This window comes from Carassius carassius, chromosome 21 (genome assembly GCF_963082965.1).
Source record: "Carassius carassius chromosome 21, fCarCar2.1, whole genome shotgun sequence".
In the NCBI taxonomy this organism is placed as follows: domain Eukaryota; kingdom Metazoa; phylum Chordata; class Actinopteri; order Cypriniformes; family Cyprinidae; genus Carassius; species Carassius carassius.
Window position 1 is genome coordinate 9,749,240 of NC_081775.1, and position 11,541 is coordinate 9,760,780.

General features: G+C 38.8%; 1 protein-coding gene across 1 annotated transcript; it reads left to right on the plus strand.

Moving 5' to 3' along the window:
* Positions 1-8,038: 8,038 nt before the first annotated feature.
* Positions 8,039-9,179, plus strand: LOC132097107 (cystatin-like). Its single transcript, XM_059502731.1, has 3 exons — positions 8,039-8,356; positions 8,837-8,944; positions 9,041-9,179. Exons 1-3 carry the CDS (start codon positions 8,156-8,158, stop codon positions 9,116-9,118), a joined length of 387 nt encoding a protein of 128 aa, XP_059358714.1. The 5' UTR covers positions 8,039-8,155; the 3' UTR covers positions 9,119-9,179.
* Positions 9,180-11,541: the final 2,362 nt, after the last annotated feature.

The following is an 11,541-nucleotide window of genomic DNA, read 5'->3' on the forward strand; positions in this document are numbered from 1 at the left end:
AGGGCTGCAGAGACTGACACTGTCAAAATAAATGTTAAATAATTATGATACATGCATGTAACGTGTGCATTAAAAAGTGAAAATAAATAAAACATCTTCTTTCTCTGTCACAAACAATACAATATCAATATTTACCATTGCATTGCTTGTTATTCCAACTTCTCTCCTGGCTGTAGCTGTCCTTGCTCTGGTCTCACGAACCATGTGGAATGCAGGTTCAATAACTCTCCAAAAGGCTATTAAATGGATCTACTTCTCAAATCTAGATTGGATGAGACATGTTTTCAGAAAATACACACCAAACAATGTAAAAAGTTTGTTTGCCTACACTGAACCTGAAGGATACTTAAAAATGTATAATGTATTGACATACAAGTGGAAAAAAGGTAGGTCTGTAAAAAGATTTTAGCTGGGGTTTTAGCTTATTCTCCCTCGTGACATTCTAAACTGTTCTGAATGTATTCTGTGGGGTCTATCTAGATAGCTGACTGACGGTAACATTATTTACAACATTTATGTATGCCAATGAACAAAGCAAGCCATATGGGTTTACAGCGACATAATGTTGAGTATATGATGACAGCTTTATTTTTTTATTTTTGGGTTAATCATCTATTAACACGTATTGCCTTGATCCACGGAAAAGGTTTTTAAACAAACAGGCAACCACAGCGACAAAAAAATAAATAATGACAATTAAAAAATTCACAATAGGCCTACATTGTGCTCGTTAATATAGTGATAAAGGTTTAGATCTTACCTAGTGTAGATTCGCATGCTGTTGTCATTCTTGAAGAGGCGCCTGCAGACTGAAGTATCAGAAGTGATGTTGAAATCCTTACATCTAACATTACTAATTTGAATCCACTTATTTCGAGTTTCTACATCCAGGGGAGAAGTGTGAAAAACCTTTGAGGAGCCTCACAAAACGGGTCACAGAAATAGCGGTGTAAACCACCCTCACAGATGTTTATGGAACTCTTCATTAAATAATTATATTGCTGTGGTATACTTAATTTGTTGTATTATAGCAAAATGTATAAATATTATTTAATATTCATCGTTTATGGATAAAAGTTTGCAGCTGGTAATGCACTTACACAGAATAAAGACAGGAACCTTTTATTCGCCCTGAGATTTCACAGGAAATTCGTAGTCTATTGCACGTTTCTGCAGACCAACTGCCCCCTAGGGGTCGGGGGCATTTCCGTTGTGTTGTGGCTCAATGTATTTGTGTTGTGAGAATTTCCTTGTGTTGTGGCTTAATTTCGTTGTGTTGTGAGAATTTCGTTGTGTTGTGGGTTAATGTCTTTGTGTTGTGGCTTAATGTCGTTGTGTTGTGAGCTTATGTTTGCTTTTTTAATGTCGTTGTGTAGTGCATTACTGGGCCACCGTACAGAAGGGACATGGATTCATTTAAACGGCAGATACAGTTGTATAAAAAAGCCTAATGATTTGTTTTCAACATAAAACGTTGAATACTGACATTTGAAATAATTTAAAACTTGTTGTTTAGCTGCTCAAAACTTTTACACGACAGTCGTGACTGAATCCCCTACAAGTTGTCATGAGAAATGGGGCATTCAAAACTCCCAAGAAGGAACTCGTGCTGGGCCGAAAAGCCTAAGCCATATTTAACCCTGCATAAAATGGGAGACTAAGGGGTGACGACCGACTGAAAACCCGTTACTGTACCATTAAGATCCGAGCAGAGAGGGCACAACGAGAGAGGCAAATATGCTTGTGCGGTTCATCCACACTCTCCGAAGGACTGCCTGGAGACGAGCAAAGGAATCAGGAACTGCTATTAGGAGCCTGAGAACTACAGTCCTTAGCCGTCGGACTCAAGACTATCTGTTCGCGTTGTCGTGGGTGAGGAGGTGGGAAAGATCTAGGACCAGAGTCCTTCCGAGGGGGTATCATAGGCTCATGCCGCTGGACCTCATGAGGGTGCAGCAAAGAAGACGAGCGTGAACGAGCTACAGGTGGTTGATGCTCTACTTCTCTAGCCCTGCGAGGGATGAGCTGAAGAAACGTGACAGACTGTTGTTTAGCTGCTCAAATCTTTTACACGACAGTTGTGACTAAATCCCCTACAAGCTGTCATGAGAAATGGGGCATTCAAAAGAAATGTTCTGTCCTTTTCCTTAATGTCAGTGAGAGTGAGTCAAAGGTGGTGCTCAACTGACACCAAACCTGCTATGGACCCGCCGACTGCTCGAGCCGTGTGCTTGATAGCCCTGAGCACCAAGTCAGTAGCTTGTCTGAGTTCTTTAACAGCCTCCGGAGTAAAGCCCTCCCCCTCATCCAGCTCTTTAAGCACAGAGGGCGTGACTTCCAAGACAGAGACGAGTTTGGCATGAGATGTACCACGAGAGTCTCTTCTATGGCCAGCATTGCAGCATATCCGTTTTCCGCCATTTTAGAAAATGTAGCGAAATCAGCGGAGTTGAGATTAATGATACGTGCCGAAAAAAAGTTGTTTCCAAGACTTTGAAACCTCATGGTGGTCTTGGAAGAAAGGGTGAGGCCTACGGGGCTGAGATGGAGTGCGGTTAGACAGAAATAAGTTGTCCAGATTTGACTGGGACTGATTTTTCGCCGGCTCGCTATCCTACTCTAACCCCAATTTAACCATAGCTCGTTACAATGTCTAACAATTCACTGTTAGATGGGGAGGTGCTCAGAGGGAAAGAACTGCACACTTCACCCAATAAATCCTCAGAATCAAAAGCCTTTGTGGCCAGTACGTCTTTGTTACACGGCATACAACCAAAAGACATCGTGTCACGAGCTTCCGGGGTAGGCTGCAAATTATCGTGGCACAACTTGAGCACTTGCAAGTGGCTTGGAGAGAATGAGAGAAAAGGTGAAAAATCCATTGTCTTCCTCTATGAGCTTCGGCTCGCATGTGTCACCCCAAGCGACCGTCTCCTGCAGTGCCTCAGCAACCACAGAAACGAGATAGTGGGGGTTAGACGTGGGGCGTAATTTTCTTAGAGAAGTCTGCGGGCATCGAGCACTATACTTTTAGCCACAGGCTTACACAGTGTTGACAATCAGAAAGTGCTGCTTGAGCATTTTGTAGGCCCAAACATTGCACGCACCTGTCATGAGTGTCTCCTCCTGCGATAAACCTGTCACATGGCTCAACGCATCTACTGTAGCTCATAGTGCTGAAGATGAGTAAACTGCTCTTTGAAAGAAAAAGCTGAGAACAAGAAGAAAAAGGCTTTCCTATGGGCGACAGATGATTCGCTTCCTGAATGAAATCTGATGAAATAGTGCGCATCAAGCACGCTGATATAGCTCACCTACGTGCGCATCGGGGGCAGTGCTATTTGGCCAATGAATTGGCGTGATGGTATAAGGGCTTCATACATTCGTCACACTGAAAGTTTTCCCATAGCGATGAAATCATCACAGTTAACCTATGAGAGGGAATTAAATGTTACCACACTGAAACAATTCCTATTGATGGTTTTACCTTATTGCATTGATCATCAATCTGGCTGTCATCCAGAAAACTGGCCAATGAAAATGTTAGTGCCTTTCTAAATTTGAAAATGACGCTATATCATGTTTCTGAGTGAGACAGCTGACTGTGAGCTGTTGCTCATTAAAAGTGTTTGGTCGGTCCCAAATTATTTTATATTTGCCTGATAGTTTTATTTTTTCAACACATTTGAGTTGTGACACATCAGAACAAAAACTGGAATGTGAACACAGGAAGGGTCAGATGAGATCTGCAAGGTCCTGCAAACATACAGGCGAAATCAAGTAAGAAAACTGCTATCTTTATTACCTTTCAAAAATAAAGTAAAATGTTACCAGTATATAAATGGGTTAAAGGACATGTAACCTGCAGAAGATAAATACCTGTGTATTTTTGTTATTTCTTTATCGCAGATGTTAAAGTTCGATGCGACATCTGTTGTTGTGTGTTGCTGGTAATTTGTTAATGTCTGTCTATTAGAGATTTTTCACATTTTTCTGATGTGAATAAAAACCCCTAATGCATGGCAATCGTATACCAGTCTCAAAAATAACGTATTATGTTCATGTTTTCTGGAATCATATAATCACAAATATCGGTACATTTTAAAGTATTTTACCCAAATATTTCAAATATTTGGGTCAAACTGTTTTTTTTTTTAACCTTACACCACAAACACATTTCATTACACCAAATACACAAAATATAATCTTTTTCTGTGTGAGTGACAACAAATATTCTTATTAGGAATAAAACTGACTCATTTTTTAAACTGTGCAGAGCTGTAGCTGAATAGTTTGGCCAACTACGCTACTGAAATTATGTTTGTCATTATGGTGGTACTTGGAGAGACAAATATTTTCAGAAGTTGCTACTTGGTGTAAAAGGTTTGAGATCCACTTGTTTAAAGGAATGGTATAAAAAGAAATCCTGCTTAAAGGAACACTCCGACTTTTTGGGACTTTAGCTTATTCACAGTATCCCCCAGAGTTAGATAAGTCCATACATACCTTTTTCATTTCTGTGCGTTCTGTAAGTGTTATTTGACCCACCCACCGCTAGCCTAGCTTAGCACAAAGACTGGATGTAAATGGATACTGGTAGCATAGTAATCCCAATAAGTGACAAAATAATGCAAACATTTTCCTATTTACATGTTGTGATCTGTATAGTCACAGCGTGTACAAATAACAAGGCTATATGAGACAGAGACCATTTTTAATCGTATAAATACTGGGAACTATATTCTCACTAGGCGTAGGAGCACAGGTAACATTACTTGGGCGGAGTGATTAGCGCAGCACCCGAGACGCGCCGTGGTGAGGAGATGAGAGTTCGCTCAGAGTTGGAGTAATAGAGTCAGCAATTACTAGATAGTAGATTTATAGTTTACAATCATGGGTGTTCGCTGTATTGTAAAGAACTGCGACAATAAACAGGGGAGACCAGGTAATACTATGATGTTTCATAGAATTCCAACCAAAAACGCTCATAAACGACATAGATCCTATAAACATCTGTAAACACCATCACAAAGTATTTCGTTTGCTCTGAACATTTTACTGTAGACGACTATTTTGAAAAAATGCAAGTTGCAACACGGACCATGAAACATGTGCTAAAGGATACAGCCATCCCATTGATAATAAAGACAGGACAAATTGGATCACCTGTTACTGCGGTAAGTGTTCCGTTATGTTTTGAGATGACTAACATTAGCCATACTGTAACAGTGCCATGCTAATGTAATATAACCTTAGTAGTGACACTATAGGGGCTCTGTGTATCCCCTTTATTGTTATTATTGAGACAAACTGTATGCAATGGCTATACTACAATTTCATTGAACTATGAATGATCATTATAACAAAATCACTTACTTGGTGGATAGCTGACCATTAGGTTCACTCGGCATGGGGCGTTTCTTCCAGTTGATCTTGTCACAATGGGAAAAAAAAGACAACTGCCGGGTGTATTAGGGCAGAGAAATCTTCCGTGGTAGTGACGCAAATATTTTGATTGTCATCAAGCCTTGACATTGATGGCAATACCCGGTCCCATTCATTACAACAAAGGCACTCGGTTTCTGTCGGCATAGGTTGGCATGTTCCACATTTACACCACCAGTCCGTGTTCGTTCTGATTCTCCCTTCGTCTTACAGCTTCCAAAGTTTGTAACTCCTCGTCTGTGTATTCTGGCTCAAAACTATATGGTTCTGGATCTTGGTTTAATACACAGTAAAATTCCGCTGAGTCTGACAATTCCTCAAAGTCAGCCATGATCACGAGTCACGTTTAGCTAGTTAGTCACGTTTGTTTTGTTTACGGTCTCGTGTGCTGCACTAATCACTCCGCCCAAGTAGCCACTCCACCCAAGTAACGTTACCTGTGCTCCTACGCCTAGTGAGAATATAGTTCCCAGTATTTATACGATTAAAAATGGTCTCTGTCTCATATAGCCTTGTTATTTGTACACGCTGTGACTATACAGATCACAACATGTAAATAGGAAAATGTTTGCATTATTTTGTCACTTATTGGGATTACTATGCTACCAGTATCCATTTACATCCAGTCTTTGTGCTAAGCTAGGCTAGCGGTGGGTGGGTCAAATAACACTTACAGAACGCACAGAAATGAAAAAGGTATGTATGGACTTATCTAACTCTGGGGGATACTGTGAATAAGCTAAAGTCCCAAAAAGTCGGAGTGTTCCTTTAAGAACTTCTCAGTAAACCACTTCTTCTTTCTGTCACTTCTGGTAGAGATTCATTGACTTTTTTTGTGATAGGTTTTGATTCTACTTAGTTTAATAAAAATGTACTTAATTTGATGTGACTTGTTTTACTAAATACAATGTATGATAGGGATTCTGATTAAAACTGTGTAACTAGGGGCTCTGAAAAAAAACTGCTTGTGAATCATTTGTTAATTGTTAACTTTCATCTGAATACATAAATAAATGTTTAATAAATAGTGTTGTGCACTATGTTTCCAGCCCCACTGTTATTGAACTGTAAAGTGAAAATATTGTTGTTGAGTTTTCAGTTAGAGATTTCACTCTCAAACTTTATATTGAGTATTTATCTTTTTGTAGTTTTTTTTATTTATTTTTTATACAGGATAGTATAGAAAGCACACAAGTGGGAGAGAGGATGGGACGGCGTCAGAAAGGACCTAGAGCTGAGAATCTTTCAAGGATCACCTGAAGCACAACCACACAATATACAAGGCTATTATTGGTTCTAACGTTTTATCAGAATTTGAAGAAACATTTCTACTTAAAATATTACATTTCATTCAAGGCGGGTTTTGCAGCGTAAAGAATCGAGGGGACTGTCAAATTTAGTGCCACCTCTGGCTGTTGACAAAAATCAAGACAATCCAAAAATCAAGGTGGCTACATGCTCCTTTATCACCGACACTGTTCAACATTTTCACTGCACAAATATCTTGTTATGAGACACATTAGTAAAACATGTTTTCACAGACTATACATTTTTAGTTGCTTTTCAGTCAAAAAGTACAAGGGCTTTCTCTTGCAATTGCAACACAAAATATGCATGTTATTTCACAAAGTTTTTTTTTTTTTTTTACTTTAAATGTTGTGTTTGGATTTTTTTTAACTATACGTCTTCACACAAACACTGCAAGTTAAGTTTGGGGTTATTTTCATCTGTTTTATATCATCTGTTTCCTTTGATTTTTAAACTTTATAAATGTAGTGTTGATCTAAATGCAAACTAGGTTCTAATAAGCAACAGTTGTGAAATTAGGCTTATGAGTTTGATGCTACACAATCAAAGGTAAACCAGAGGGTACGCAGGAATGAAGAGAGCATGTTTCAACATCAGAGGTGAGCCAAACGAAGACTACGATAAAGAAGAGCAAGAGTGCTAGATGCAGACAGCCATGTAACAGACAGATGAAAGACATCCATCATGAGTTACAGACATTGATATATAATTGGAATTACCCAAAAAAGGTTTGAGGAGTAAACCACTCTTCAGATGCTGCCTGCATTAAGCTTGAAAGACACCTGATACCCAGCACTTCAGATCTCCAATACTGCTGTTCAGAGTTTGATAACGGAGTTCCTGCATTAACTGCTTTGTACTGTAACTGTTAAAATCTGTGATTTTATTATAATAGCTTTCCCTTAAGACTTTATATCTTCCAACTGAGCTTCAATCAAATACAATTGCAAGGGAGACTTCTACATCACTCCTGAAGGACTTCAACCTATGGTTAAATTAGTTTGCCATGGTTTAGGCTAGATTTGACTATCCTTATCCTTCCTGATTAATCAAGGGTTACAGGTGTAAGATACGAGGACACACCGACTAACACATAAGACTAAAATTATCCACAAAATAATGTCAGTTAATTGCAGTGTGCAAAGGGGAAGACTTAAATTAATGTTCCAAAACAGAGCACACCTTTCAAGCGCTGTAATTAAATTAAAAAAGACAAAACAAAAAAAATGTCCAAACCCATTGCCTCTCCCTGAATCTGATTGGTAGAGGTACCAAGCCCCGCCCCCACACGCAGGTGTATATATATAATCTCATCAAGCAGGATTGTTAGCAGTTTGCTTGTCGATATAACAAGTAACAAGTAAGACTCAAGACAGGGCGAGTCAATTCATCCCATTCAAGCATGTATCTTAAGATGATTGTGTTGTTTCTGGTCGTGTCTTTGGCCGTGACAAACGCTGGGATTCCTGGAGGCATTGTAAATGCAGACATTAACGATGCAGATGTTCAGAAGGCGTTACGGTTCGCAGTGGCCCAGTACAACAGACAAAGCAACGAAGCGTTTGTGCGTAAGGTTACAAAAGTCATCAGGGTTCAACAACAAGTAAGTACTTTAAACGTTTATTCGGTTTGTAATCATTTAAACTGGGAACATCGCTGAATCAAACCCAGTGATCAAGTTCCTCCTAAAACACTGTCATGACTGAATAATTGTGAAATCTCAGAACCAAAAAATTGTTCCCAGTTGTACAAAGAGAACAACTGAACTGTTTGCCTCAACATGAAAGCCATTTATATTATGCTACATAAGAAAATAATTTTATTTAAGGTAAGCGAGTAAAGGGTTGTTCGTGTGTGTGGTGTTTTGTTTGGTTTTTGCTAGGCTTGTTCAACAAATATTGAAACCTGAAAAGCAAGAGAGGACTTTCTCCAGCATGACTTTGTAACCATGGTTGTCCCTAACTTAAGTTTCTTTTAAGGGAAATTTTTGCCCTAGACAGGGTGTGGTTTTTTTATTTTATTATTTTTTTTTTACTCCTGGTTTGCCCACTACGTCTGAACCTGTTTCTGGTTTACACTCCAGGTTGTCGCTGGCATGAACTACATCTTCATTGTGAAGCTGGGCATAGCCAACTGCAAAAATGGCGTTAAGACCATATGTGCCCCTCAGAAGAACCCCAAAGTTGCACAGGTAAGACTGTGTCCGCTTCACAATATTTTTTGGTTTGCATTTCTCAGTTTCCATGTTAAGTGACTTATTTTAATTTTAAAAATCTTTTCATTCAAGGTCATTCAGTGCAAAATAACGGTCTGGAGCCAGCCATGGTTAGACGACATAAGTGTCACTGAAAACACCTGCCTGTAGAGCTTGTGACAGTTTGGGCCTTTTTTAGCACTCGAACAACAATAAAACTTTGTGTTGGCAATGGTGAACTAAGTCTTTTATTGGTGGTAAACCGTATTTGTCTTAAACCTGTCAACAACATAAGAATGCTTAAAGGTGCCATAGCAGTGGCGTAGCGTCAGGGTATGCAGGTGCATAATGGGCCCGGGCTGTTTGGGGGCCTGCTGACCTGGGGGAAACTTGTAATTGATACAACGGAATGATGGAGCCCTACATGGGCCTGGCCCTTGTCCAACATATATATATATATATATATATATATATGAGGAACAACCTAGCTGCAGTCAGTGAGTTAAGCATTGTTGGGTCAATTTAGCCTTCTAAATTGTTTTTGATTCTACTTAGTTTAATAAAAATTTACTTAATTTGATGTGACTTGTTTTACTAAATACAATGTATGATTGGGATTCTGATTAAAACTGTGTAACTAGGGGCTCTGAAAAAAACTGCTTGTGAATAATTTTTTAATTGTAAACGTTCATCTGAATAAATAAATGTTTAATAAATAGTGTTGTGCACTGTTTCCAACCCCACTGTTATTGAACTGTAAAGTGAAAATATTGTATGTGATTTGTTTTGCATTCAGTTTTCAGTTAAAGATTTCACTATCAAACTTGATATTGAGTATTTATTTTTGTAGTTTTTTTTTATTTATTTTTTTATACAGGATAGTATAGAAAGCACACAAGTGGGAGAGAGGATGGGACGGCGTCAGAAAGGACCTAGAGCTGAGAATCTTTCAAGGATCACCTGAAGCACAACCACACAATATACAAGGCTATTATTGGTTCTAACGTTTTATCAGAATTTGAAGAAACATTTCTACTTAAGATATTACATTTCATTCAAGGCGGGGTTTTTACCAGGGCTTAATTTGTGCCGGAACAAGACGGATCTGGATCCGGCACCTCCAAAATCCGATCCGGCACCTCATCTTGGCAGATCCCCCTCCTCCAGGGCCGGCGTTTCCGTATGGCAGACAGAGAATAGCCTGATATGTGCCGTGAAAAATTATCCAAAATTAATATCTCTATTATAATTCGTTATTTTAAATCACAGGGTTTTAGAATTTTTTTTTACCAATGATAAGTATTTAAAGGAGCTTGTAAAACTTTGTAATGCCATTGGATCCTCAAGCTCTCACACGCCTTCACTCAGATTGACGCGCGCGCACACCCTGGAGGAGACGGATCTCGGCTTATCCGCAAAGCAAGGGTAAACACATAACTGTTTGAATAGTACATTATTTTCTTTACTCAAACACTATGTCTGTTAAGGCTATTGTTCGTGTGTGCTTGCAGACTGGAGAAGTACGTTTTTTGCCATCAAGCCAAAATACTTTTGTACGTTTTAAATATCCTGCTGTGCATAAGTGCTTAATTGTTTATATCATGAGATTTTGGCTAAGTGTATTAAACAACAAGAAAAAACTAAGCGCTCATAGCAACAATAAACGTTATACCCTAACCTGTAAAAGGTGATTGCATTTAATGCGCTGCACTTGCCTCATATGCAGACAAAACACAATCTCCTCATTCGCCAGTCAAAGACCTTGTTAACTCCATTTGAGCTTGTTTTAAATAGCCTAATGTTAATTGCACGTGTCTGATACAACACAAGCAGTGTTGTTTAATTATTGATTTTTCTGCCTTTTCTTTCTTTCCCCCTGTATTTTAGCAGAGTGTGTCATGAAACTGTTTTATTTCTCAAAATCCATCAGACATCATATTGTTTGTATTTGGATGCTTAAACAAAACTATGAAAAATAACTCGTATATTATACGCGCAAGCTTTGGATGTGAATGTGAGGGCACATAATACAGCCTTTGGAGCGCGTGAGTACCAAATGGCTTAAAATACTTAAAAGGTCTTCAAATTGTACATTTTTGTGACAATGCAACAATTACCTGATTAGTCAAGTGACAGTTCTGTCAGCTTTCCCGATCGAAATGTGAGTCTTGTATCACAGCGTGCAGCAGGTCGCTGTAGTGCAGACAAGATGCACTGATGAGAAGCGCGCTCCAAGAGAGTTCATGGATTCGAAGACTGGGTTCGAATGACTGATTTAATCCAATAGTTTGTGTTGATTTATTTTATTATTCAAATCTATGTTGAATAAATGCAGGAATTTCCCTCATTATAAACTTGAAAGCTGCGAGAATTATTAAAACCATGCGATATAGCCACACCACACAGAAATTTAGGACCTGATTGAATATAACTCTATTACACAGAGATTTGAAAAATAAAATTCCACAACTTTTTCAAAACGTTTTCAGTCCTGGAAATTGTTGTTTTAAAATCGCATGGCATTTCCATGTTATTCATGACCTTACAGACTAAATGCAACTGGTGCATACTCTTAAATCGAGGCCTCCCCAGGA

What these genes read in the sequence shown, in the direction of transcription:
- LOC132097107 (XM_059502731.1), top strand. Translation starts at nt 8,156, where the DNA reads ATGTATCTTAAGATGATTGTGTTGTTTCTGGTCGTGTCTTTGGCCGTG. An exon ending in TCATCAGGGTTCAACAACAA is followed by an intron (nt 8,357 to 8,836) that starts GTAAGTACTTTA and finishes TTTACACTCCAG; the next exon opens with GTTGTCGCTGGCATGAACTA. An exon ending in AGAACCCCAAAGTTGCACAG is followed by an intron (nt 8,945 to 9,040) that starts GTAAGACTGTGT and finishes TTTTCATTCAAG; the next exon opens with GTCATTCAGTGCAAAATAAC.